Here is a 27840-nt window from a genome sequence, read left to right as displayed (position 1 = left end):
AATTTTGTAGCAAACCAGTAATTTTTTAATATAAAATTAGCTTACCTAAGGCAATTAGTAAATGGAATCAATATTTATTACGCTAATGGCTGAGAATAGTTTCTCTAAAGGAAACAATTTTTCCTTGCAACACGTTGAATAAAGATGTTACATTTTGATGTCAAATTTCTATTAAAAGCGCGATATAATTTTGAGATAAAATTGAAATTTTACTAATTTTAGAAATATATGACAATATAATCCTTGAAATAATAAAATGTAATAATATTAAATACATAAAAGAGAAAGGTTCGTATAATAATAATCAAATATAATATAATACTGGAGCACATTCTTCCTTCTTTCCTTCAATAATTTCCTATTCGTACATTCTGATTCTCCGAATGTGGGACTAAATGTACTTAATTTTCGTATATTTTATGCATCTTAATCTGAAATCGATATAATTTAATGTCTCAATGTAGACGAATAAGTTTCTATTAAAAAATAATCAAATTTTCGCACCAACATATACGACGGCTCGATGCGCTCCAGTATTATATTATATTTGATTGTAATAATATTGTTTTTGCGAATAATTATAAAATTTCTCGTTTTCAGATATCGCGAAAGACCAACAAAATTTAAAATCCAATATCACATCCATCAATTACATACGTTTTTATATCTCTTTGTGTTTGCAACTCTATTACTTTCTATATATTTGATTTGAACTTAAATTATTCTTCGAGAGCCATTTTTCATATTTTTAATAATATTTATTATTTATTTCTGTCTTATCAAATTCACGCCTAATACTTAAAAATTTGTAAAACTAAAATAATAAATATAAAATTTGTAATTTAAACGATAAATCAATCAAACGCAAAGAGTGAGTGAGAAAAGTGTTGTCCTAAAGAAGGACGCTTCTGACTACTATGTGCGTGGAGTTGTTTACTTCTGCCCATGATGTGTTTGCGCATTCTCAATGGAATATTGTTGTTTTGCCAAAATATTTTTTTTTCTAATGGAAAGTACAATACAGCACGCCGAAAAAATGCCTGCCGCACACAAATAAAATCCGCTTTAACTTTTATCAATAGATACCAGCAAATAAAATTTCAAAATTGTGCTAGTTCAAAAATGCAACTTAATTTGAAAAGTAGCATGGGTTTAAATAAAACTTAAATAAAGCGTAAATGAATCGCATTGTACAACAAAATTGTATGGAATGTGAAAGAACGTTAATTAATTTACTGAAGTTTTATTTTAATGATTATATATTCCAATTAAAAGTTCATTAGAGCTGATTTTATATACTCAACTCGTGGCTGGTACGCGCGCAGAAACATACGTTGCGACGAAAAAGTTTTCCTCTCATTTCTCCGACTGATATGTCTGGTTATTTTTTGTTCACAGAAAGTTACGAACGATAGCATCCGCTTAGTATTATGCTGGTATGAAGTTTTCTAACTACAAGCACATAGTTGACTCGCTGAACAATATTTTCGTGTTTGGACAAGCCGATAAAAAGTACCGAGATACTTCCCGTAATTAACTACCGTACGATGGTGAAAAAAAAGTCAAAAAAAGAAAACCACGACCAAGGACAGGCAGTTGTATGTTTTCACCTGTAAAAAAAACAAGAAAAAGAAAACAGGCCAAATGGCTTTTTTCTTTATTTACGAAGCACAATGCATCGCGAAGGAAGTGGAAATGGTCGGTTTATGGCGAGACGAAAACGAACCCGGCCAGAACGGATTAATTTCCCATGTCGTCTTTCTATCGGACGCTGTTCTGTTATCGATTCTGTTGCCGACGACGGCTATCGCAGGAGGTGTCGGTATAGTGTTGCACGGAACCATAGTTACACAACAAATTGTGACAGAGAACACCTAGGCGCTCGAGCAAGATCGGATGATCTGCTTGGTTCCAATATCAAAAGTAATGTGATTTTCACAAGTTAAACGCGCGGTACAATAACTATATCGATCTCTCATAACGACCAGATATTCCAGCAAATAGCCGGCTTGCTATCTATCGCGGAATGATAGACGAAAAACATGCGCGCGTTAAAATTTGTATTAAAATTCATGGAACACGCGTGTTTCCCGTCGCGATTACTCCTCCGCGTGGATGCGCATATTACGTTCGCTCTATATACATCGCACGCGAAAATTGCAAATACTGTACACGCGACCCTCGGGATTTTACGTATTTCGTAGCCGACGATCAATCGCCGGTCCCCTGCCTATAAACACAGAAGCCGACGCGGGTTACGAAATATTAATTCCCGAGAACCTGGCCGCGGCGTAGCACGTGATTAAACCATCTCGGTAAAAAGGGTATCCGTTTTGGTAGTCATTGAATATTTTCTCTGTGTACAAAGCGTGAAATTTAAAGGGAGTTTGAAATGGATTTAATGCATTCTGCAAATGAGGCAAAAATCATATAAAAATTTACTCAACGATTATTTTTGGGCTCGGTTTAAAATGTTCCCTTTGCAATATTTTTTTTTAATAAAATGGTATCACAATTATAATTGATAATGTGCGGTGTAATATTCAAAACTTTTTGAGATACATTTTATAATATATTATAAAAATTATTTAAAATTATTGTTGCCATAGAGATATTTATCATATGTAATAATAAATCTCTCCTTTTTTTAAATTATTTATTTTTGTTCAGCAAAGCATATTGTAAAAAAAATTTTAAAAAGCACGATTTGATTAGATTAACTCAGATATAGCGAATAATACGAGTACTAACAATATTGAACGAGGCCATCTCGGGCGATCGTATCGATAATTCGATAAGCCGCTCGATGTCCCTGGTCATTACTTCCTTCCTTTTTTAAATATCTACCGACTCATGAAGTTCCAATCTGTTTCAGTAATAACCAGAGTAAACGATCGGACGTGACGTCACTTGCTTCGAGCGCCACTAAGTCGGAAGCAATGAAATTGTCGGGAATATCGTCGAAGAATGAAGCGAGCGGGTATCTCCGATGTGGACAACAGATTTGCATTCGCGTAGCGCGGCCATTATACGCTAATGTCGGACTTTGTTTGCCCCGAAAATTGATGCTCGCCGTATTATTCTCCTTGTTTTGTACTTTTGGTTTGCAACGACGATTTCTCTCTCGCAAACCACGGCACTCGCCTCGATCAATGCCATTTTGCATTAGCGGAGCAGGTTTATTTGATTATGGACTATTTCTTTTAGTTTATTCGCTATTAGTCAGGTTTTTGCGTGTGAAAATTCAACGAAATTCCACGATTGCATTTTCTCTAAATAAAAAAAAAGCTATTAAATAAAAAAAACTACATTTGCGAATGGCTTATCTTGAAATATTGAAAATACGGATACAGAAAAAGATTGCTTTATAAATTATTTAAATACGTTTAAAAACCAATTTCGGAATCACATTACCGGCATTACAGCGCCGCGTTAACATTAGCGCGCCAGCACTATTCGTCTAGCTAACACTGCAAGTTAATTGACACGGTATTTGATTCGACTAATTACTCGTTTGTGCGTCAATGTCTTTTCGGTGCGCGCCTTCGTCTTTTAGCCTACTAATTACGTACAAATATTCTGCTGCGCTAACACTCCTTTTGTGTAAGCTTATGCCTTCGTACACACGTAATGCTTGCGCAGACGGGAAATCGCGCAAGTTTAGGCGGAGGAGCAAACATCATCTGTGCACTTTGTAGTTGCGACACGGATGCTTGCTGATTGCGTTGTTTATCATGCTATTATTGAGATTGTCGTAGACATATCGTGTCTTCCGATTTACCGTCTTAACGAGATTAATTTTTGCAATTTTTGAAATTCCGATTAAGATATGAATTTTCAACTCAATGTTATTATCGCATCTTTTTCGTCAAAATGCATTGCCGCATCGGTAGAGAAGAAACGCTGCAATTTCTATTATAGCGGGACGTAATATCGCATTTCATTACGGATCTGGTTTGCTAGAACCTCTCATTACGTTTACAAGAACGCGGCGGGAGGCGCGCACTAAAGCGTATGCGACGCGGAATAATTAATTAATTGCATCTAAAACTTACCGATGGTGGTGAGCACTGTCAGAGAATAGAGGAACGCCTTTGCGAAGTTCCATTCGTACTCCGGCACACGGCGTTCCGTTACGGTTTCACTGGTAGAACTACCGGTATACGTCCCGGCATTCTGGGTCGCCATCATGTCCTCCGTGATCCTTTTCACAAGTTGGTCCTGAAACCGCGCGATCTCCTGATCAGCTAACCTCGTCCAGTTGTCACGGTAGAGAATGTTCAACTGCTCTGTGATTATCCATATGTTCTCCACGGTCTTCGCCCGGGCCTCGCGATTAAGCTTAATCATACCAAAAGTTATTAATTAGTCAAACGTTTGAAATATTGTCAGGTGCTGCGAGAGGAATCTCATTAGGATTATAACTGACATACGTTAATTAAACTAATTTGGATTCGCGTGTGCTCATTAGTTGACATACGTTAGACAAACATGAATATAATGCGCATTCCAATGGCTTAAAGAATTGATTATGATAGAACTATGATTGCTCTATTCGTAATATCTTGTTGTACCGCGAAAAATATCCATGAATTTCATGGCAAGAGATAAATTAATAAAAGACAATCAAAAGTTCGTATTCTTTCCAAGCAATGCAATCAAAATCGTATTGTTTATAAAAAGAATACGAGTATTCAGTCGCATATCAATGAGCGATTGCTATCGAGACAACAATCCGTTGTCACCATTATTGGCCGGAAGCAACAGACAGCATCCTTTGTGCCGATGTCCTCGGGGAATACGCTTTTCCTTTAAAGCGCAAGGATAGCGGAAAGGAAGCACGATCGATAAAACTTCGTTGAAACGAGCGCTCGCGCCAGAACGCACCGATAATTCGATTGACTTCGGGTTCACTGAGGTCACCTCAGGTAGAAAAGCGGAATGAAACCGGAGACGTGACGATAAATCGAGAGCTGGTGTCGGAACTGTTTGCTCTTCCTCGTAGAAAAGCGAAACAAAAACAAGTTCTCGCGTCCACGACGGCAACGACCGTCGTAATGCACTCATAGTGTATCGACAAATCTGTTTATTTTCTTTCTATTCTTATCTCTGTTGCGCTTCATACGTACACATACTAAACAATTATTAAAAAGTATTTCTATGACTTTTGAACGCTCAAGAGCAAATTATTGTCTATTTTCATTCGGCAATCGTAATTAGATTTAATCATGCCGATATATAATAGATGTAATTGTAAAAAATTGTGTTTGTATTGCATAAGATTTTTCAAAATATATTTCAAAATTTAGAAAAGGATAACACATATTAAATAAAAGTTGTGAAAAAAAAAATATATTAAGCACAGAAAGCGAATCTGTTTTCTTACTTGTTTCAGGAAAGCGGTGGTGTTTCTTCTAGGATGCTGACTTCCAGCTATCGTCGTGGGAAGTGTCCTTTGCTGCAGACCAACTTCGGCCCCGCCCTCGATGGCCAGGAAGATGAAGCTGCCCAACAGAGTGTAGGCCACGAGAAGAGCGCATATCCCTAGGTTTATAATGAATCCCTTCAAGAAGGAGTGCTGGCTGGCCTTGTCCGGCACACCGCCGAAGCACAGGCATCTCACTTGACGAGACGAATGCGTCTTCGAGCGCCCTGACGTGGATCTCTTCAGAGACGAGGTGTTACCGTTGTTTGCCGGCTTGAAGCCCTCGTAAGCTCTATAATGTCTGACGTTGTCCTTCTCCATCCTCTCTTTTTCCAATCTACGGAGTCACCGGGTCGTGTCAGCTTCACGTTCGTCGCTGAATACGTCGCCGTATGCAAGCATTTGCCGCCTGCGCGGCATTCACTTCGCGGTGCAGTCAACAGTCGAAAAATCAACTTTCCGCGATGACCCGACACTGCGCCATGCGCGTGACATGCCAAAATGTTTCACAGTCTATTAATAGTTTTCAGGCCGACCATCAATCCATCCATCATGCATTCACGTTAATCCCTTCGCTGCGATTGCGCGTGGAACGATCACGAATTATCATACGTCGCGATAACAAAGACCCTTAGAAGTAATAGAACTTTGTGATAGGATTTTCTTCGTACAGGCGTCCTTAGATCTCGTAGACTCAATCGCAACGACTGCATGACTAAGGTCTCGCGCGGAATATAATCTAAGGGACGGATTCCGCGCTTCCTCGCTCGCCGTGCGAATTCGCCGGCGTCATTCGGCGGATGTCACTTTGATTTTCGTCACTGTCGATTTCTTATTACGACGCGTGGTCGAAATCGCTCGACTGTATGATATCCTGGGAGAATTTTCTGACAGCAAAGGAACGCTCGATCGTATGTGGCGCGGACACTTCCGTCATTTTTCCATGGCATGATCGTCCCGGCTGGAATGTGGATTGGAATTCTATAGAGAAAATCGATGCTCGAAATATGTTCTGCGATATTAGTTACCTCTCAGAACCCTTTTGTTGTCGCAAGACCGACATTGATGGCTAATATTTAAAAATTATATTCCCTTGCAAGAAAAAGGAGACATTGTTACATATTTTTTTAAGTTTCATTCATAAATGTAATCTTTAATATTGTTTATTACAATTAATTTTTTAATTAATAGTTTTGGTAAAGACAGGTAACTATACGCAACAATTTGTGAAACTTATACATAATAGTTGAATATTTTTTAAAAATTTTGTAAAAAATAAAAATTATTTCCAAGCATGACAAGAATTATTCATTATTCGTTGCGTTCGTTCGTGAGCGCGATATCAATTTGCACAGTATTAACGGTTCGAGCTATGTGACTTAATTTAAGTTCGTAAACGAATCGCGATACGGGTGTTACTTTGTGCTGACTAATGCATTGCCGCGCGGCACGTAGAAAATGGATGAAAAATAATGCCTTAGAGAAACCGTGGCTGCTAATCTTTCCTACCTCCTCCCTTCTATCCTCTCCTGTATTTCTCACTCTCATTGGGAAAACAGAAACTTAAAGAACAGCGCGAGGAGAATTTTCGGAAGAGAGTCTCCATGAGTCACTTAAACTTTCTCCCTACCGTCTGAATGCGAAGCCACTCAGTTTTCCGCTTTTCCATCCTTTCTTCAGCTCCGGGCGCAAAAAACGAATAGCAACGGAAGAAGATGAAGCACGGTTCGTCGACGGGCGATAGAAACTTCAAAGCTTCATTCCAGCAAACCGGATTTCCGTAATAAGTAAGCCCGATGCACGTCCGCCGGTTCGCGCTCACTGAATGTTTCACTGCAGCTTTTCCCTTATTTTATCTCTTCGTCCACAACGAATTTCCGCCATCGTTTTAATGCACTGTCGAGCGGTCGTCGTATTCACTATCGAAAAACTGGCTTCCCGCTCCTCGAAAAACTGATTAGAGCACCCCAAGTCGAGCCGGTAATTTACTTGTGTCTTTCACGTGCCACGAGTGGAGCACTTACGTTCGCTGCATGTAAATAAATCGCGCGTTGTCTTCCGGGTCTCGTGGAGCTCAGGAACGTCGCCACTTTCATGCTTCACCGGGTTCTGAAAGAAAAAAGAAAAAAAGAGATTCGATTATTTACACTAGTTTCCTCGAAAGAACGTAAAGTGACTGCTCGGTCATTAACCCCGTGTCTCGATATCGTGTCAATAATTATTTATCGCACGCCGCGGCGTACGAATTATTTAGCGCCGCGTTATATGAAGGGCACTCGTGCTATCGCAATATCGTCGGAAAAAATTCAATGCACTCAGACGAATTTTATTTCCAGCCGGAATTTGTGAGAATCCGGACATCAGCGTTGCTCGTCCGTGACTGCTTCGACGTCCTAAGAAAGACGGTTGAATTCCAGAAGGACCTTCGACGTAGAATTATTTGAGGGCCCTGGGGGAAATCGCGGGAAACTTCCGAGCTACGTGTTTTCCTGTGTACTTGCACTCGGTCACCTGGAGCTATCCAACGGGGACAATAATCGACGGTCATGGTAGACTTCGCCATTACGGGAGGAACAGAAAAAGAAGAGGTGAGAGACGAGTCGAGACGAGCGATAGACGGCTGCGAGATGGAAGAATCGAAGGAACGACGATAGATTCCGCGCGGGAAATATTGCTTTCTTCGTACGTTCGACATCCATAAATGCATAGCAAGATCAAGCGATCCACGACACCGCCTTCTTTATTCTCCAGCGTGATTTAAGACTCGGGATTGAAGGATACAGAGTAACGGTCGGATTTGAAACTTTCATGGAAAATTATTTGCATAATGTGTGAAACCGGTGAGTGATCCGCGCCTTCGGTATAATATTTTTAATATTAAAATGCTTAATGTAATAATATATCTTTTATTTATCATGTGTGTAAAACTCTTTTAAGCATATACAATGGACAAGATCTTTTGATTGTGCATTTTAGAATTAGTCCGCAAATTACAACAATAGTGCCCAGCAGTTGCACGATATCAAAGCTTAATAGCGTAATAGTCAGAGAAAGTCGTATCCGTTGCTTGCATGCACAACGTAGTGGAACATCTCCCAAAATTTACTCTCTACTGATCATTCGCGCGTGTACAACCGTCTAAATATGCACAATATATAGACTTGCGTAGCGAAACCACTTCCCGACAGTTACATTTGCACGAACATGACCGTAGTAAACAGATCGGATACTAACTCGACACTAATTTATTGTTTGGCGTGATCGACCGCCGCCTTCGATCGGCTCCCGCTTTCGACGGCGAAGAAACGATCTCGCCGCGGAATAAACTGCCAGACCGCTGATCGTAAATCGGATCTGATCTCTCCTCCTTCCCTCTCGATTTGCGGTTTTCCCTTTCTTTTTTTTTACGACTTGTTTACGAGCCTGCGTTTTTTGACGACGCAAATATGTTGGCGAAATGTCTAATATTCTATCATATCGCCCTCATTTATTGCTAATAATCGTCTGTATCCCCTTTAAGTTTATAGATCGTTCAAGAGACGCTGTAAGACCACATGATCGGCAGGGTGTAACAAATGCCTTCTACGCTAAAGATGATAAAAGCACGCCTTGGAAGAGTTAACCTCGATTCTTTTTTTTCATAAAGTTAATATATATCGACCGAATACTTAAATAAAGTGTCTTGTATAAATAATAATAAAAATAAATATAATAATGAATAAAACTAACCCGCGATGCGATTTTGTTTCGTACCACGCATACTGATACAAGAGAGTTTCGTCAAGTTTAAAAACTGCGTATCTCATGTCGAAATGTTATTTCACAGAGATTGCATCGCAGCTTGTTCGCACATTAGCATTTATAACCAATTTGCACCGAGAATTGAAGAATAACCAGCACAAAAGTCGATTACATCACCGACGGCTTTACCGTCGACGATCACGGAGATCGAGCTTTATGGGGGTGGTTCTCGCGCGGCGCGAAAAGCAGTGGTGGACAAGGGCAGAGAGGGGAGGGTGACGGAGCGAAAAATGTGCAAGAGAGGAACGAAATGTGAAGAGAAGAGGGATAAAGGGGAAGGCGAAATGCAATTTTTCCATTCGGCGCTTTTTCCAGCGACAGGGGAACCACCTGTGCTCGTCTCAGCGACTTTTAAATTCGTACCATTGTCGGCTCTATTTGCTGAAAAATGTTTATTCAATTTCGTTTACCGTCACTGCAAGATATTTACCCGGTCGCTTTTGCTCGAACAGTTCTCGCACCACCGCGGACGATGGGAATTGGATGACGCAAGGATACGACGGAGGGCGGAGGGAGTGGGAGGTCAAGTTAGTAAGTTCGCGATATGTGCATTTTTCTGGAGTTGAAAGGGGAAGTACATCGTGTACAAATATCAAAGGTTGTGGCTCGTGCGAGAAATTTGCATATTGCTTCGGATTGATTGCGTCAGGTTGCTTGAAAATAATATTTCAAATTCGTTACACGACAGAAATTTCGAGACAAATTGTAGGAATTGTACTAAATGTAGTCGGAAGTCGCGCGAGTCACGTAGAACATTTGGGAAGCTTTCCTCGAGCGACGTACGACGGCATTTTCGCGCGGATATAAATCTATAGAATAAATCGGCGATCTTAATCATTGCAACGAAAATAGGGTCGTACATGCGGGCTGAATTACGATGAGTTGAGAATGAAGTTACGAGTATCCTCTCTCGACTCCGCGCGTCGACTTTGTCCGGTTTTGTGTATCAGCGAACGAGATCGCTGTCGACGATAGAAATTTATGGCAGAGTCGAAACCCTCGAAAATTTCATTAAGCCGTCCATGCAGCGATATTGAGAATCGACGGCGAACCGATCGAAAATGGAAGTTACTATCGCGATACAATGCATTCAACGTACCGCCTTCGTCATGCACAAAAAGCTTGTGGCTTATATAAACGCCAATTAATCACCGGCAGCTACAGACAATTCATAAATGTGTAACGTAATAAATTCACCAAAAAAAATATAGCGTTTATATTCACAATCAAAAATTAGATCGTATGTTATAGTTGCCTAAAGGCAATAAAGGCAATTAGAAATAAAAAATAGTGGCGATTAAGCGAATAAAAAACATTTGGCTATATTGTAAAATAAAATAAAAAAACATCGAAAAATTTTTAGCAGAAATTAGCATCCTTCGATTTTTTCGCTGATAATTCTATGTAAAACATCTGAGATGGCTCAGATGGTTTTGTATCAACGACTAACAAAAAAAAGCACCGTACCTTCTTCTTACTAAGTTTTCTTAGCGTCCCACACGGATTTCAGCTTTTACACGCTTCTAACTTTTTCCTTAAAGCCGCTCGGGTTAGCCACACGGTTTTATCTGCGCAAAATTGAGCACACCGAGTGCGCCAAGACGACCACAAGAAACTGTACGGAGGAACTACGAAAGAACAAATAACGACGATACATTTTCGCACAGCTGTTCGGCAAACTTCACCGCCGTTGTGCTGCGCCGCGTCGCGCCGAGCGTGTCTGACCACGAACGCCGCGACTACTTACGTGTGTGTTTAACATCGCAATTTAAAATTGCCGGCGCCGCCTGCGGAACAAGATAGACTAGAAATTTCCATCATGACGCAAAATTCTTCCCCGTATAATATAACATATCTGCGTGTGCGTCTCTCTCTGTGTGTGTGAAGCGATATTCGCATCGAGAAAACCGTGCAAAACGAGTCCTTTAGCGATTCGGCTTATTATAGGATCGCGGTTGCGGTACGACGCGGGCGACGTGACTACCTCCGGAATATACGTCTCGATTTTCCGGATTTTCCTCACGGGCGTATCAGGACTGCCGTTACCGCTCTTTCCCGTTGCGAAAACTTGTCGCGCGTGTCTCTACCCGCGTCTCACGCAAAGTTTCTCGTTAAAGACAGGCCCGGGTTCGGTACGCGAATGAGCAACTTGTCGATAACCCCGACGCACTCGCGATTGCGATAGCGACTCCCGCATGAACTCCGACGCCGTCATGTTGCGTCAATATTTCCGTCCTCGTCGCATGAGCGAGCTGTTTACTTTGAAGCGCTTCCACCTTTGCCATCGGCTAACGGGAGATTGAACAAGTTTTCACTGGTTTCTCGTACGCGGCAGTTATCTGATGGTTCTGATAATTACATTTATATGAATGTGGAGGAATCGCATGACGGTCTTGAATTTCAGATTTATACTTACGTTGCATATCATTTCGCGGATTTCGATGATTTGCAATTCTAAGTTGAGTAAAAGTTGAATATAAGAGTAAAGCTTACATTTTGCTAATACTTTAATGTTTGATTTGCAAATTGCAGGGCGGAGTACGAAGCACCCTCGGCGCACATTACTGCCTTGTGTAACTTTCTCATTCAAACTATCGAGACGTATCGATGAGTTGTAAATGAACAAGCTGTCGATGCGCAGAATGTATTTGTAGAAAGTTCGAGGAATTTGTCGTATAATTTTTGAGCCCCACGATCGGTGTGCCGTAACGTTTGATCACAAGGAGAGAAGAATAATTCATGCGCGTTCAGCGCATTAAACGCGTAAGTACATGTTGATTTTGTAAAGATGTCGATGAAGCAAGCGATTTTGCATCCGCGTTATTAATTCATGGGAAAGTTTAAAATGCGCATGTGTTCGAGCCTCATTCCCACAGGCTACATTATTAGGTAAGCAACGTAATGTCGAAGCGACGAAGTTCCTCCAATAAAGCTTTAAACGCGACTCGCCAATCCATAAATTAACTTCCGCAATAACAGTTCGTCGTAAGCGCGAACCCATGTTATTATCGAATGAACTTTCCGACTTGGTCGTAGTCTGATGCGATTACTTCCTGTCCACGCGCGGTCACGGGGGCCCTGTATGAGTTCGGTATTAATTTCTGGCGTAAAAGTTACAACAGTTACAACTGTAAACTGCCTGATGCGCCGTTTCCGCGCAGCGCACACGGCAGCGTTGCCCGGCGGTAACGCCGGCGATGTAATTGCCCCGACCCGAAGCCGGCCGCGAAGAGTCGGCGATTCGAACGCGGTTTATTAGGTGGCTGTGCTCAATTATCGGCGATACGACAATAATTTGCCCTGGTCTGTGCGGGCCGAATACCCGAATCACGCCGCGTGGAATTGACTGAATGAATTCGCGCACACCACGCGCACCCAATCGATCCGCCAAAGGGCGCCGCGTAACATCGCTGATATTATTCGAGGACCAACATCGGCATAGACGGTTGTATACACCTGTGTACGGGCTTCCTTCATTAGCGGAAGTAAGCCGGAATTATGCGTGCTGGCGCAAATAGAGCGCAACGATCGCCGCGTCCGTTCTCTGATCGCCGATAATGGAATTAATTTAATGTAACGCAAAATTGTCGAAAGTAACGGGCACATTTAAGCGGCATCGATTAAACCGATAGCAGACGAGATTGCACGTTAACGCGCCGGTGCGTGCTTCAGCATTCGGATGTAGATTTTATCCGCATTATCCATGCGGATGATTGTGTAGCATGACTGATGCGACATCATAAATTCGTAAATAATTATAGACCGAGCATTCGACACCTGCAGTATTTATTATATCGACTCGTCTTTATCGTATTAATAGCATTCAAATGAATAACAGTCGCGTGATTGTCAAATTAGCACATTATCTTGAACCTAGCTGGAATAATGTAGCAATTTGTTATTTAATTACTTTGAACGCGGTAAACTTTGGAAGAGAATCGACGTTTCTATAAAAACTGATTTTTTTTTCATGAAAAGTTTTCTCTCGACAATGTGGATGATTCAAAACAATCTGAACAATCTGATGACATACCAGGACGAGGACAATAATCAAGTTAGAAAGTGCACGTCCTGTGCTACAGCTCCAGGCTATTACGCCAATCCCCATTTCTCTACATCATACTTCACGATACTAAAGCTCAGACTTCACGCGCAACGGACGTTTCATGACATAGCTTGAATTCAATGGATGCACGAAATTATTTCAATGCAAAAGGAGATATTAATGCTGCTTCTATTAATTATATCGCGCGCATTCACCATTCAAGTAACATGTTTCATTCAGACAGTCATATGCAAACGAAAAGTAATTATCAAAATTGTTCCTATGATACATCAACAAGTAAATCATTTAGACAAATAATTATGACGTTCTTAATTAAATTAATACGCACGTCTAAAATAAAATTAAAAATTTGTAATAATTATACAAAAATTAAAGTAACTTAAAAGATATATTAATTATAACATTGTAGTTGATAAAACTAAAAAATTCTTGCCTCAAAAAATTATTTAGTTATTATTTTATTCTGAATAAAAAATTGTTATTGCAACAAGTAAAATCATGGTAACACAAAAAAACATGGATTACAAAAAATGTTAATTTATTTAAAAAGATTTAACGCGTATAAAAGCGCACTGCGCAAATATTTCGACAGAAGCAACATAAGAAGTACGGTTTATGTTTATGCACGCGAACAACAACGAAAAATAGAAATTAACTGGACAATTTATCCACCTTGTACAAAACTTTTTAAGCGATACGTAGCACCGAAATTTTAACACATTTCCAACTTTTATCACCAGATTCCGCAGCGTTCTAAAAATAAAAATTTATGATTCAAAAACTTTGTATTCTTCGAGTATCTTGAATAAATAAAAAACTTTCTCGGATCATAGACAGTCACGCAGCAATAAAAAGAAAATTGAAAATATAATCATTGCTTGAGGAAATAAATCATGAAATAGTATTAATCAAGATTTAATCTACGGCTGGATGCAATCAAGCGTGACTTTAGTAATTTTTACAGAAAGCCGGTAATACATTCCTGATTGTAAGCAGGCAAAAATGCGCGCCGCAGCGCAAACCAACACTCGCGCGTTCCACGCGGAAAAATACATTTCCATAAATTCTCGAACTCAAACTCTGAAATTTCCCTTTCTCCCTGACATTCCGCTATTCGTACGGTATACCGCGCTGATCGTTTTCTGCATTTTACATCGAATGCATTTGCAGTCAACAGTGGAAACGGCGGGAATCGATCTTGCGCGTACGCCATGGGACGACAGTCGAATACTTTTGGAATAAGAAGAAATTCACTTGCACAGTTCGCTAAACCGAGCCCGCCGATTCATCGTAAGTACCCGGGATCGTCGATATACACGTACTTTCCGTATCTCGCCTCCTTCGTCACTGGACTTAAGAAATCCCTGCGGATTTCATTGAAAATTTACGATTAATGCAAAAAGAACAAATGCATTATGCGTTCCACGTGTATGAAGCAAACCCAAATGAATACGGCGGAATATGAAAACATGTTGTGAAAGATACGAAAAGCATTCCACTCAAGCATACATTCAGATTCGCATACAGAAGACTAAGATATTTCGCGTTAGTCGCTTCTGAATTCTTAAAATAAATAAATTTTATATGCAAACAATTTCTTTAAATATTCAAATTAGTTTTCCACAAAACTATTTGAGATATGTAGAAAGCATTCAATTGGAAACATTTTCAAAGAGAAACACAATACAAAATGCAACAAATAAACAATTTCTCTATTGAACGTCAAACTATAAAAAAATACCATTAAAAATTTGTGTATTTTTGCATGATAAAACATTTTGCCGTTTTAGAATTCACGCATTGGCGGAGGTGGCCGCCATTGAAAGTGACGAATCTCTGCCCGTACTTTTTGCTCTTCACCGCACATTTTTTTCCTCGATTTTCCTGTAGTCCATGTCGGTGAACGGCGAAATAAAAGTTTCCAAGCGAGGGAAACCGTTCATGTGCCGCGGATAGCGCTTTTCGCGCTTCAAGCTAACGGAAAGAGCGCCGATAAAGTTTCGAGGTATTCCGAAATTTTCTTCACCATCGACGCGAATAGCGACAGCGACATCGCGTGGAAAGAGAGTCTCCTTTGAACTAAAAAGTATCGAAGCTTTCCCAAAGACGGATAACGGAGACGGAACTCAATATACAAGAGTGGAACTTTTCATTTCATTTCTCTTGCTATCTTTTTCTATTAAATCTTGCAATCCAAGCTGGCAATAACACTGTCATTGAAATACGAATAAATCGTTAAATAAACGAACAATTATACTTACCGTCACAGACGGAGCTAATAAATCACGTAAAAATTCTATTCTTGCAGTTCAAAGAGATATGAAAGAATATAAAGCTTCAAATATCTTTAAATTTATCGACAAGCCAGAAAGGAAGACATCTTCTCTATAAAAGAGTATTATAAAAATGGGAGAAAAGCTCAGTAGTTTCCAGTAAGAAGATTGTGGATATTACTGAAAATTACTGAATTTCTCTTTATATGCACGCGCGCAGATATTAAGGGCTCTTCGTGCAAATGCAAAGGTACTTAACAGGAACTAGCCTGTGGTTGTTACTGCGCGCGTGGCGCAACAGCGAATTCGATGACCGGTGGACAGTCGCATGCAAATTGTCGCGGCACGAAATGACAAATTAACGGCGTCGGCCCATTCATACGGACACTGATTAATTGCCATTTACTTGCAAATTTCCAGGGTGCGCGCGTTTACACGTCGCACGGCTAACTCACGGCCCTATCCTACCCCTCGGCGACGTTCAATGCCAAAATGTAACCGTGCATCGCTACGTTACGTTCGCATAGCGTGCAATTTATGTTTTCATTGCGAATAATGTTATAATTGTGCTGCGACTGTATTATACTCTGACGACCGAGGGAGAGCGAGAAAATGTAAAATCTACATGCTTTTTTTGGCAAGAGTGGATTAGACGTAAACGAGGAAGCCGACAGGTTGTCACGAGCGCACGAGCTTTTATAGAGTCTCTTATCCGCGCAGCGCGCATTTACAACTTCAGAAAATGCATTGTCGCTCTCTCGATTACTCGCGAGCGTACAACGACGTGTCTAGAAGATCCGAAGATTTGAGTTTCGCACTTGTGACACAAACGCTTATTAGATACGGTACACAATAAAGCACTATCGACACTACACGTCTCGCTACCCTTTACTATTCTATGTTTATGTTGCCATCCACGGGCGTCACGTTTACGACATCGTAGGAAAGTACCTGCCTATCATAGAGGAACCACCTAAGCATCAACCTTGGCGAGGTTCCGCAGTACCCCGGGCGGGAACTACTCGCGCGCGCGTGTAAGTGTAAGTCTATTAGATGGTTCGACGATCTAGGAACACGATCCAACGGCGTACGGAAGTTCGCCGAAAGTTCTCTGACATCGGCAAAACTTTCGCCGCGACAAAGCCGTGCGCCCCTACGAGTCTCGGCGCATTCATGTAGCAGCGCCGACAGCGCCAGCGCTGAGCTTGTTTGCCGAAGTGGTAATAAAATATCGCAGCCGCGCTTCGCTCGCGGTAAAATCGGAGTCGCGGTACCGTTAAAAATTATTGCCTCGCCGTGCTGCAGCGATCGACTTCATAGGGGATTTAATCTCGTCCGACCGTTGTTATGCTCCACCTACGCGGATGGTTGTATCCACCGGAAAAACGTCGCGCATCGAGACATGAATAAAGACGAAGCTGCCGCGATCGGAGTAATGTTTATTTTGTTCGCGCGTCGTTTGATTACTTTTTTCCAATATAAATTGGTTTTTTTTTTTCAACCAAGATATCATCAGGTGTTACTGTTAGCTTTCGGCAATTTATGCATTTTGTCGCATATGTTGTTAAAAATATTGCAAAAAATTATTCTGAATAATTTTTACCACATGCGCTACCTTTAGATAACATAATGTCCACTAGCAATAAAAAGAAGTTGTAAGGCAACTAATTGTTGAAACAAACGAGTTGCTTTCACATGAATCTCTTTCAAAATTATAATATCTTATTCTGGAAATTTTCTGCAATTTGGAAAAGACGGTAACAAAATTCTGCACCAGATGAAGGATAATAACATTTCTTCTTTTGATATTCTTTCTTCCTCATTAGCATTCTTGACACGAACTTCCTAGTTGACTTCGTTTTTTCTGCTTTCTCTTTTCAGTTTCTCTCTCTACTCGTAACTCGTCTCTATGAGCCAATTAAAAAGGCAATGTCCCATCTCCTTGAGACTGCACATTTCACTTCATTCGCAAGAATACATTCAAACGAGAAACAATGATAAAAGTTACGTAAATAATATGTGTGTGCGCGCGCGCGTGTGTGTGTGTGTATGTGTGTGTTGGCTAAGCTTGTAAATCTAATTAATAATAATATTCTTTTTATCCATAGCTGCGTATTTATCATCATTTCTCCATCACTTTTCTATGTGTTTCTAGTCTGCAACTTATGTACATGAATCCGTTCAAAGATATTTTGATTAAGTCAATAAATTTGATTCATATAGAGTAAGCAAAACTTACAAATTTTTATTTTATTTGTTTAGAAAAATTTTAATATAATGTTTAACTTTATAGATTAATAACTATGAACTCTCTAACACAGTGAAGTGTGAGATTATTTTTGACTTGGAAAATAATGTTGATGTTACTCCCGATAAAAAAGCATAGCCCTCAATCAAATCGATTTTTCAGCTTTAAATGCCTCTTTTTATCTCTTTCTCTCTCTCCCTCTTTCTCTCTCTCTCTCTCTCTCTCTCTCTCGCATATAAACGCGCTCCTCAGATCTCGAACACGACGGACGATTCGGTGAAATCCCATTCTGAACCGAATGCCTCGATTAAACGAGAGGTAATCAAATAAACGGGATTTGAACGTCGTCGTCAATCCTCTTGCGTACACCCAAAGAACGATCAATGGCGAAAAACTATTCGATCTGTTTGAACTGCAAAGAGTCTAAATGTCTGTGCGTATCAGTTTGTTAGAGATTGGTGTGAATTGGCGAATTAACTGAAATTAACAGGATTGCAATTTTCCTGGTGTATCTGAAAAGTCGGGAGTGTAAAGAAAGTCTGCAATTAGACATTAATTAAGGAAAGACGGTTATCCGCGTATTCCGCTTTGTGGCATCAAACAGTGAAATGGTGAATAACATGATAATTTGATTATCCGGTTATTCGACGAACAATAGGATAACTGCGGGTAGTTGGTGCTGTTACTAGCACAAAGGATCAAATAATAGAAGGCAAGTGCATGCTATGGATTCTAGAAACGCATAACTTATTCTGAGAATTCATAATAGTGAATATCAATTTCCGCTCAAAGGAATTAATCCGTGTGTGCCATAGTATAGTAACACACACGCGCGCGCACACACACTCTGATCGGATTTTTAAAATCTGCATTCTTAATATAAATATTTTTTTAAATATAAATACTTTAATAATTATTTTAAGGACCTTCAAATATTCGTGATAACACGAACAATGACAATGACAAATTTCATTATACGTTCTAAAATAATCGACGGTACGCAGTTGTACCACAATGTTTTCTACAGTTTCGAACCAGTTTCGAACAGGAAAATTACATTAGTGCACAACGAAAAAGGAACAACGTGGACCATGGAAAAAAATAGTATAGAAAGGTTAACTAGATTTGGCAGCTGCCGCGCTCAAACGTAATATGATAAAGTGTTTATTGCTACGGTGACAGTCGCCGTTCAGTTCCTGCAGCCCTAGTGCGCTTTAAATTCCTGCTGGAGCATAGAACTTGAACGCTACAGAATCATTAGTTTACGAAACCCGATAATAGAGATTAATCGTGGATAATACCGGTAAATAGATATATACAAACGTACACACAAATAGACACACACATACATAGTCGTTAACAATTATTTTACAAAGTAAATTCGTGAACCCACTCTTGTGTATTGTAAAATTTCTAACTATTTTTAATATACTTTCATATAATTAAAATATTCAGTAATATAAAAAATCGGTAGAGAGTATTTATCGAAAATATTAAATTACTATGTATATGTGACTTCGTTTTCATTTATTGTATATTTTGTATAATTGAAATTAGTAAATTAATGCAAACCGATGTAATATCACTTGCTTTAATTGTATTCTTTATATATACAAATTTTAATACGAGCAAGTATCTGTTACGTATTTGCAAATTAATATAATTTCACAACGTATTCCTCGTACCTCAATTGAAACTTCTCATATTTACGCTTACGTCCATCAATATTCTTGTGGATGAAAGCGAGAGAGAAAACCAAATAAAGAATATTTGAATACGAAGAATAATTACACTCTTACCAAGTGGAGATAATTACTGACCCTTCTAGTGTCTCTCGGAGATTTTTCTGCAACAAAGAACCCCGACTACCACTCACTCATCTCCCTCCCTTCCTTTAGAGATTTGCTCTGCTCATGCTGTATTTTGCATCAACCAGCTAACATAGCGGTTCTTACGAAGAATGACGTTATATGGAGGAAACCAGTCGGGCATTAATGCGAAATCACCCAGAAAATCAATTACCGCCCGATGGATTATTTCGATAAATGGCAAAGGATTCTTATCAAGTAACGTTCACGATCGCAGCTCGTTAAAGGAAACAGCACGATCTTTATAGCATCGCATTTGCATCGAGAATGCTCATTTAAAAAGTTTGCGCAACTCATGATGGTTTTTGTACGCTTTTTTAATCAACCAACTTACTTCATGGGACTTTTGTCTTTTTAATATAAAAAATGTAACTATTGATTTCTGTATTCTAACGATACGGAAAATTAAACTTATCAAAATTGTAATAATTTGTCAATGTGCAAAAGCAATACAGAAAATTATTGAGAAATTTAATTATATGTATTATCAAATTATAATGCGATTATGTTAACGGGTTAACTGTTATGTATAAAATGACTCTCGTAATTAATATCGCATTAATATGTGACATTCATCGAGCATAATATGAGAGGAGAATGTGGCATTAAATAATTGAATCGAATACAACATAAATCTATGATAGTATACTAGTAATAATTAGTCAAATAAATGCTACATTATAATATATGTATATAGCGAACGTGTATTAAATTATGAATTAGAAATTTTGTCTATTAAATGTGCATATTAATTTGTATTCTAACTCACGACCGGATGAAATATATTCAACTGGGAGAATTTTGTTCCTTAACTTTGTAATTACTTCTTAAACCGTTTCAATCGCCGCACTTTGTGTCGCCCCTTAAGTGGCGTCTCGGTAGCTTACCCGAGATTATATTTTATTTCCGGTACGTGACTTCTTACGCCTGGCACCATACTTTCATGTACCAACGCTTCGCGTATATCCATCCTGGGTAATAATACAGTGCCGCTTCCATTACGTAAGGTAGAATTATATTAAAGTTAAGAAAAAATATTATATTTTACACAGCGTGTTCAAAAAATTTCGGATGAATTTAATTGTGGTGAAATTGGTGTATGAATGTAATTGGTGTGCAAATGTAATTGGTGTGTGCCTTTGGGTAAAATGTATTCATTTCCTAAATAAATAAAAATTCAATCAAAACGTATCGCGTAGTAGACAAATGAACGTAGCATCTACTACGAATGTATGCATTGCGATAAAATTTGCGCTGTGTTTTAACAGAATTTTGCATCATATTCCATATTCAACGTTGTCTCGGGAAAAAAATATAAATATCAGTTTCGCAAATATTATTTAACAAAATGTATGTTTATGTTATTTACATATTTTGCCCGTAAAAAATAATGCAATGTAATTTTACTCTTATTTAACTCATCATAATGAAAGGTAATTCTTTGTCTCCACCGTATCTAAAGTATGACACTTTAATGCTGGAGCTCAACTTTATTCACTTAGTCCTTTGATATCATTAAAGTGAGAGTTATGATCTCGTTGTAAAAAGAAATATTGACAAAGATATGACAATTATGCTTGCAAGATCTTAATAAAATTCCACAAAATACTTTAGGTATCTGTAACTTTGTACTTTTCTCTCAACATCATCTCTTTATTACATTATCGCTTATTTTCTTTTAAATAGTATCATTAGGTGATAAGACTTATAATATTCACGTTAATGAGAAAAATTGTGCGAGTCTTGGTGAGAAAGTATATCGCAGATGGAGTCTGCGCTCGGAAAAACGTTAATAGGACAGGGCGTATCCACTTGATCCCCCCAGGATCAACGGTTTCCATTCTTTAACGCCAGAGTGTACTTTAGTGCGTCCTAATCCTGACTTTAAGCTTGATGATGCAAGAGGTTGAAAGACAATGCAGAGAAAGAGAGAGAAAAATATAGAAAGATAAAAAACTAGGAACGAACAGAAGAATGACAGATTTAGAGAAGTAAAGAAGGTTACAAACACACTCACACACTCACTTACTCTCACACACACACACACACACACACACACACACACATGAGGTCACGTGGTGCACAAAGGTGCAATATTGAAGATTATAAAATTGCAACAAAAATATAAAAAAATAAAAGGAAAGAGAAAGAGAAAAATAGTAACAGTATTTTAAATCATTTCTAATATTATATAATACATTTTGAAACATGTTATATCGTTACGTGTGCGATTTAAATACATATTTGGGTTTTGAATAGAAACAATATTTATTCAAACAATAGATTTAATATGAATATGAATGTTATATATGTTAAAATAATTTTTGTACGTATAGTATATTCTATTTTCCACTACCACTAATATCATTGATTTTCATGCTGAAATCCGATATTGCACGATTTCAACAAAAGGATAAAAGTACAAAGACGAGAATGAAAAAAGGTATATGTCGAACATCACAGAATGTGCATCACGAAAATATGGCTCTCTAAAATCACTGGTTCAACGGTAATAAAAAGTAAACAAATTATTAAAAAAAAATTATTGGATTATATTAGAATTTCCGAATTTTGTTAACTGAATATTGATAAATCAAGTTTGAAAGCATCTCGCGCTCGCATTAGTGTGTGTATGATTTTATAAAAAAATAAATTCCAATTTAACGAATAATAATGCGTATATGAAAAGGAAAGAAAAGAGAAACAAAAAAGAAGATAAGAAAATAGATGGCAGAAAGAGAGAGCCCGAATTGTCGGATTGTAACCCGTTACCACACGGCTGGACCATACAAAGAGTGTAATATAATGTCGGCTAGAATACGTGGCGGGTAATAAGGATGGCACGACTGCACCCGTTATTTCTAATATCGTATCCTACTATTCTCATCATATATTTTTTTATCTTTTTCTTCACTCTCATATCCTCTCCGGGATATTTCTGCGGAGAGGAAAACAGAAGTGGTCATTCGCTCGGAACAATTTTGAATTTAAAAACGAAGAGGAAGATCAAATTAATTTGCGGAGGATTTATAGAGTCAATAATAGAAGGAAGGAGACGACAGGGAAAAACAGAGTTCTTTGATTTTCTCGTCAGTAATGCGAATATCTCATGCCTCTTTTAATATACTAAATCCTTAATTGTGCTTAGTCAGAGTGTCAGATCGATAAAAAGAATGGGAGAAGGCAAGAGGGATTTAGATTGCGCAGACCGGCCGATTCTCTTTGAAAAATTCAAGCGATAACAAGCCGGGCATCGTTGACATTTTAACCGGATTTCAATTTCAAATTTCCTTCGCCTCGGGTGTCTCCGGTTCCGCTGGTCGAATCAATCTACGTAATATCTGCTTTAATCTACCTCGCGCGTATTCCTCCCCGTGTAACTCGCGCGCACGTCGGGGGGTTGCTTCGGATTTTATTTTCCCGTTTCGACATGCTTTGTTAAAATTCTGATTAAACCATGTCCGACCTGTCAGTAGAATTTTACTTTTTTTCTATTTAATTTTTCTTCTTGCGCGAGCGCAGAGCATTACCCTCGAATCTAATGGTTCGCGTTTAAAGCCGCGATCGACAAAGCGGCAAGCCCGGAGCAAGTTTTGTAAAATAGTAAATACACTACCTAATCTTTATCGCACAGACCGCACAGACTAAATTTTAATTAAGAATTGTAATTATCTCTACGTAATGCTGTTAAATTAAAACAGTGTGTAAAGCTTACAAAGAAAACATCGCGCCATAGATAAAGCCACATACAATATAATATAATCTTATAATTAAATACTTTGTGAGTTACGGCTTTAAGTATTCCGAGTTAATTTTTACGACTGCTACTTTAAGAAATACAACTGCAATGAAGTTTTCCTGAATACTGTTTTCGGGCACTTAAAACTTTCGCAGCCAGTTTTGATTTATCTGTTGCTAAGGACAGATTCTCTTGCTTTCGGGCAAGTTTTCGTGAAAATAGATAAACCGGATTCTCTCTCTCTCTCTCTCTCTCTCTCTCTCTCTCTCTCTCTCTCTCTCTCTCTCTTTTCTTGCTGATATATAGTGACCTTTCGAGCCATACATTATGTTGGCTGCTTTGGCGCTATCGACATGTGTCTCCGAGCAGAATGTCCCGCGTTTGATTGGAAATTCCGTTCATACCAAATCTCGTAATAATCATGTTGAAATGTATGTAAACATTTCACTTTGAATATTTTTCTCGTCATTTTTACATTGTTTTCTATGTCACTGGTGTATCATGAAAATAATATGCATATGAAAACAAACAAAATAAAAATAATGTGGATTCTCTCGGTTTGACTCGAATACATGTTTAAAAACTGCGTCCGCCTCGCAGCAAATATCTGTCTTTACAAAATTTATTACAAACATGTATTCAACGGTATGAATCACTCGAGCGTTGCAACGTAAGCAGGAAATACGCAGATAAAGCACTTCTCTTTGCAGCAAGTCGCGGAAACTTCGTTTTGGGCCAATAAGAATGGATACCCAAGTACGAAGATGCTTTGGAAAGGTTGCGTATGAAAAGCTGGGAAAACGAAAACGGGCGCGGTATATGCGGAGCAAGGGAGGGGGGTTCGGTGGAGACGACTAAAAGGAAGAAAATGGAGATAGAAGCAGGAAAATTAGCATGAAAGTGGAGAAGTACCGTATGTAACCGACTTTATGCTCATGCCCGAATAGTCCGCGAAAGAAAGCCTAGGATTGCGAAAAATTCTTTGAGAAAAGACGAGCGTCGAGCCGAAAATATGAGCCGGTTTGGAAAATACCAGGAAGAAATAGAATGCACACGCGAAAAAGAGACGATGTTCGTGGGGTCAGGACAACTGTAAACTGATATTAGATGTCGCACACATCGCCTTCAAATTCGATTTAATTTTATGTATCGTGTGTCGTCGTGTATTGGTATGTCATGTGACACGTATACTTCGATCAAGTTACGTAACATGCATTAACTTCCAATGTTACTCCAGTTACATGCATAATAAATCGATCTTCCACTACTGTCGCCAAGTTTTGCACCTATCACGAAGTTAGAGGCTCCCGACTTCAAGAATATGTCATAGATCGCACGAACTGACGGCCATCGGAAATTGCAGCCAATCCGATAATTTTCGTTGGCAGTTAGCATAGTGTAGAAAGTCATGAGATAAAAACGAGCGAGGGGAAAAAAACGGAAACGCGGAAAGGGCGGGCTAAGTAAAGATCTCGCCGGAGAAAAGGAGAGGGAATTTTATTAAAATATTTAAGTGGCGAATTGCATTAGGGAAATGACGACACTATTGTTCACCCGAAATCTCATTATAACCGAAAACTCTCGGTGCGCGTCAAAACCTCCGCGTGCAAACTTTTCTGCGAACGTCGGAAAGAACGTAAGTTGCATGTAAGCGGCGATAAAAAAAATTGAGGTTACTACGTCAAGATTTCGTCGAGAAAACTGCATACTTTACGATCATACTGCAGATCCTTAATGTGCTTTTCGTGTTCCTCGTCAAACGAATTTTTTAATCTCTCTAGCTTCAACGATGAAAGATAACTTCGGATAACGTGCGAATCAAAATTATGAACAATACATTTTATTATTGCGCGTATTCAATATTTGCGTTTAAACACATTCGAGTAAATAGAGTTGTTAAAATTATCGTACTTTTTACGTTCTGACACAGTAAAATAATATCGTTTACTTTAATGTAATTGCGTCGCGACATACGGGCAATAGCAACCGAGTAAATACGTTTGTAACTCTAGAACGCAGTGGATGTTAGGTATCTGCTATTAACCTTTCCATCTCTGACAGAAGCACTACCGCTTGCATTACGATACCCTATACAGTATTTCGATACACGAGACTGCAGGCCGCGATGGAGGGATAAACGGCCACGACAAAGGGCGTCGGTGTTATCTCGGCAAGGTATGCTTCAAATCGCCAAAACTTGATAGTGGCGATCGCATGACGAACTTTGGTGTGCACAATATATACTGATCCACCTCTCTGAATAATTCTGAATCCAATCGGACGAATTTACCTCGCGATGCAAAGCACACTTCGCCAACGTGCTGGATTGCGTACCGGAGCACGCACACAGCACACATCTGTACCGCGCTATGCGCCTATTGCTGGCGGACAGACAGTGTCCGCATATTTCATGGTCCGCATGCCATATAACGAATGTTCGTCGCATTGTGATTTATGCTTTGTTCGAGGGATACCGGTATGCGTCATGAGCCGCGCCCGAAGGATTACGTACTTCGGTTCTTGATTATCAGCGTGTCTTTTCGATCCGCGCGCGCGCAACACATCAAGCAAATTTCGATTTACGGACTTGATAATGTGTTTGTCGGAGAAGAACAGTAATTGGAGAACAGTGAATAGGCAATAATAACTTGGTATTAATTGCCCGGAAGTATAAATGAGATCGTGAATGGAACTCTGCAATAAAGCTGCGGTGCGCTGAATAGTAACAAAGAGATAAAACACAAATTAACAACCATTCTATAATAGCACATAATTGAAGTAGTCATCCTGATTAGTACGTTTTACATGTTCGGAATACGATGAAAGAAAATAAATATTACAAATACATGTATAGCAGTGTGGCGGTAATTTAAAAAAAGCTGAGAGAAAGAGAATTGAAAATTCCAGTATATTACTGATTGACGTAGAAAATGTAAATTTTATACAATATTAATTTAAATAATATTTAATGATTTAATATAAAATCTTTTAGCAACAAATAAAAATTACGATTTAATCACGAGAATTCAGGTCTTTCAAATTCAATGTACAAATCCGTCGGCTTAAATGTGACAAAGTGAATCAGTATAGAATCTTTTCTTGCTTAGAAAAGAGAATAAAATTCGCTCGGTTGAAATAACGAAGGGAATCTTTTGATATATAACGTTACTTCGACGGATCTTGTTACTGCCTGCGGCTTATGATCTTGTTATCCCAAAATATCCAGCATTTGCACGTACGAGGGACATACATAAAGGCAAAAGCGATTGCAGGCTGAGCTACGAGCCGAGCAAGTCGAGATAAGAAGTGGACGATTTATTAAATCATTTCCCCGCTTTCGAGATCAATTTCACTTCGTTATCTGTAATATATATGTAACGTGAATTTTATATATTTGATGAAACGATAATAACATCCACGCGGAAAATGGTTCCAATGTTTCACTATATTCAATGTTTGTGAAAGATTATGTTACATATAGTGAAAAATTGTGTTGTTAAATTTAACAATATGTCTCTACATAATTAAATCCGTAAATATCATAATACTAATAATTAAAGTTTTAATTATTAAAAAAAAATTTGTAAAATATAAAAATTATACTAAAAATTATATTAAAAAGTTATGTACATCTAAAACACAATGGTGTCGTTTTAAATCAAATTCCAGTGAAAAATTTTCCATTATAATTTCATTATTTATTTGGAATAACGTAAAAAAGCTTGCAAATACAAATAATAAAATTTATAAGTAATGAAATAAATAAATTATTAGATTAAATATATAAAAATAATATTTAAAAATATACAACAAAATATAAAGTTAAAATGCAATTGTTTGCAATTAAAATGTAGCTGTTACGTTTTCATGCAGTAATTATCGATAAACTATTAAAAATGTTAAACGTATTTTTCTACGAATTCAATATTTCTATTATTGAGATTGACGCAGCTTCAACGATCCCATTTCGATCATGTTTAGGAAAAATTTGAAAGACCTACGACACACTATATCGTCTCACACTATATCCCGAAGCGTACGCGGGAATCGTGGTAAACTCCTGGAGGTAATTTTCCTTGAGTTGACCGAGTTCAAGCACGTACGGCTGCATACAATCGTACATGTCCACTACGGGGACACATATCAGTCCTCCACGTAAACATCCATAGAATGACCAATACTAGCAGTCCATTCGTGGATGACCACTAACGGAGATCTCATCTCGCGAATAGAATTTGCCGCAAATTTGCTAGGATTTTCAATTATTTAATTCGCTTTTGAATTACAATTCGCGCTTTTACCTTTACACAGGATTATGTTCCTATAAGCTGTCGTAATTTTTGCAAAAGAAAATAATTAAAAAAGTAGAATTTAATTCCAAGGAAAAATAATAGAAATTTACAATATGCAGGAAGAAAGA

At 38.6% G+C, this 27840-nt stretch overlaps 1 protein-coding gene across 11 annotated transcripts in view; it reads right to left on the bottom strand.

The window, feature by feature from the left end:
* The window catches only part of LOC105676519 (TWiK family of potassium channels protein 7), a 246918-nt gene that overhangs the window by 42560 nt on the left and 176518 nt on the right, over positions 1 to 27840 (bottom strand). For 6 of the 11 annotated variants that reach the window (XM_067351932.1, XM_067351936.1, XM_067351933.1 and 3 more), the window contains 3 exons: positions 7056 to 7534; positions 5387 to 6386; positions 4056 to 4341 (listed from right to left, as the gene is read on the bottom strand). In XM_067351932.1, the coding sequence (XP_067208033.1) occupies positions 4056 to 4341; positions 5387 to 5746 (646 nt within the window). In that variant the 5' untranslated portion in view covers positions 5747 to 6386; positions 7056 to 7534. The other 5 variants (XM_012374490.2, XM_012374491.2, XM_012374488.2 and 2 more) reach the window with 5 other exon arrangements.

The sequence above is a fragment of the Linepithema humile genome, chromosome 3, assembly GCF_040581485.1.
Source record: "Linepithema humile isolate Giens D197 chromosome 3, Lhum_UNIL_v1.0, whole genome shotgun sequence".
In the NCBI taxonomy this organism is placed as follows: Eukaryota; Metazoa; Arthropoda; class Insecta; order Hymenoptera; family Formicidae; genus Linepithema; species Linepithema humile.
This window is presented reverse-complemented; position numbering and strand designations above follow the sequence as displayed.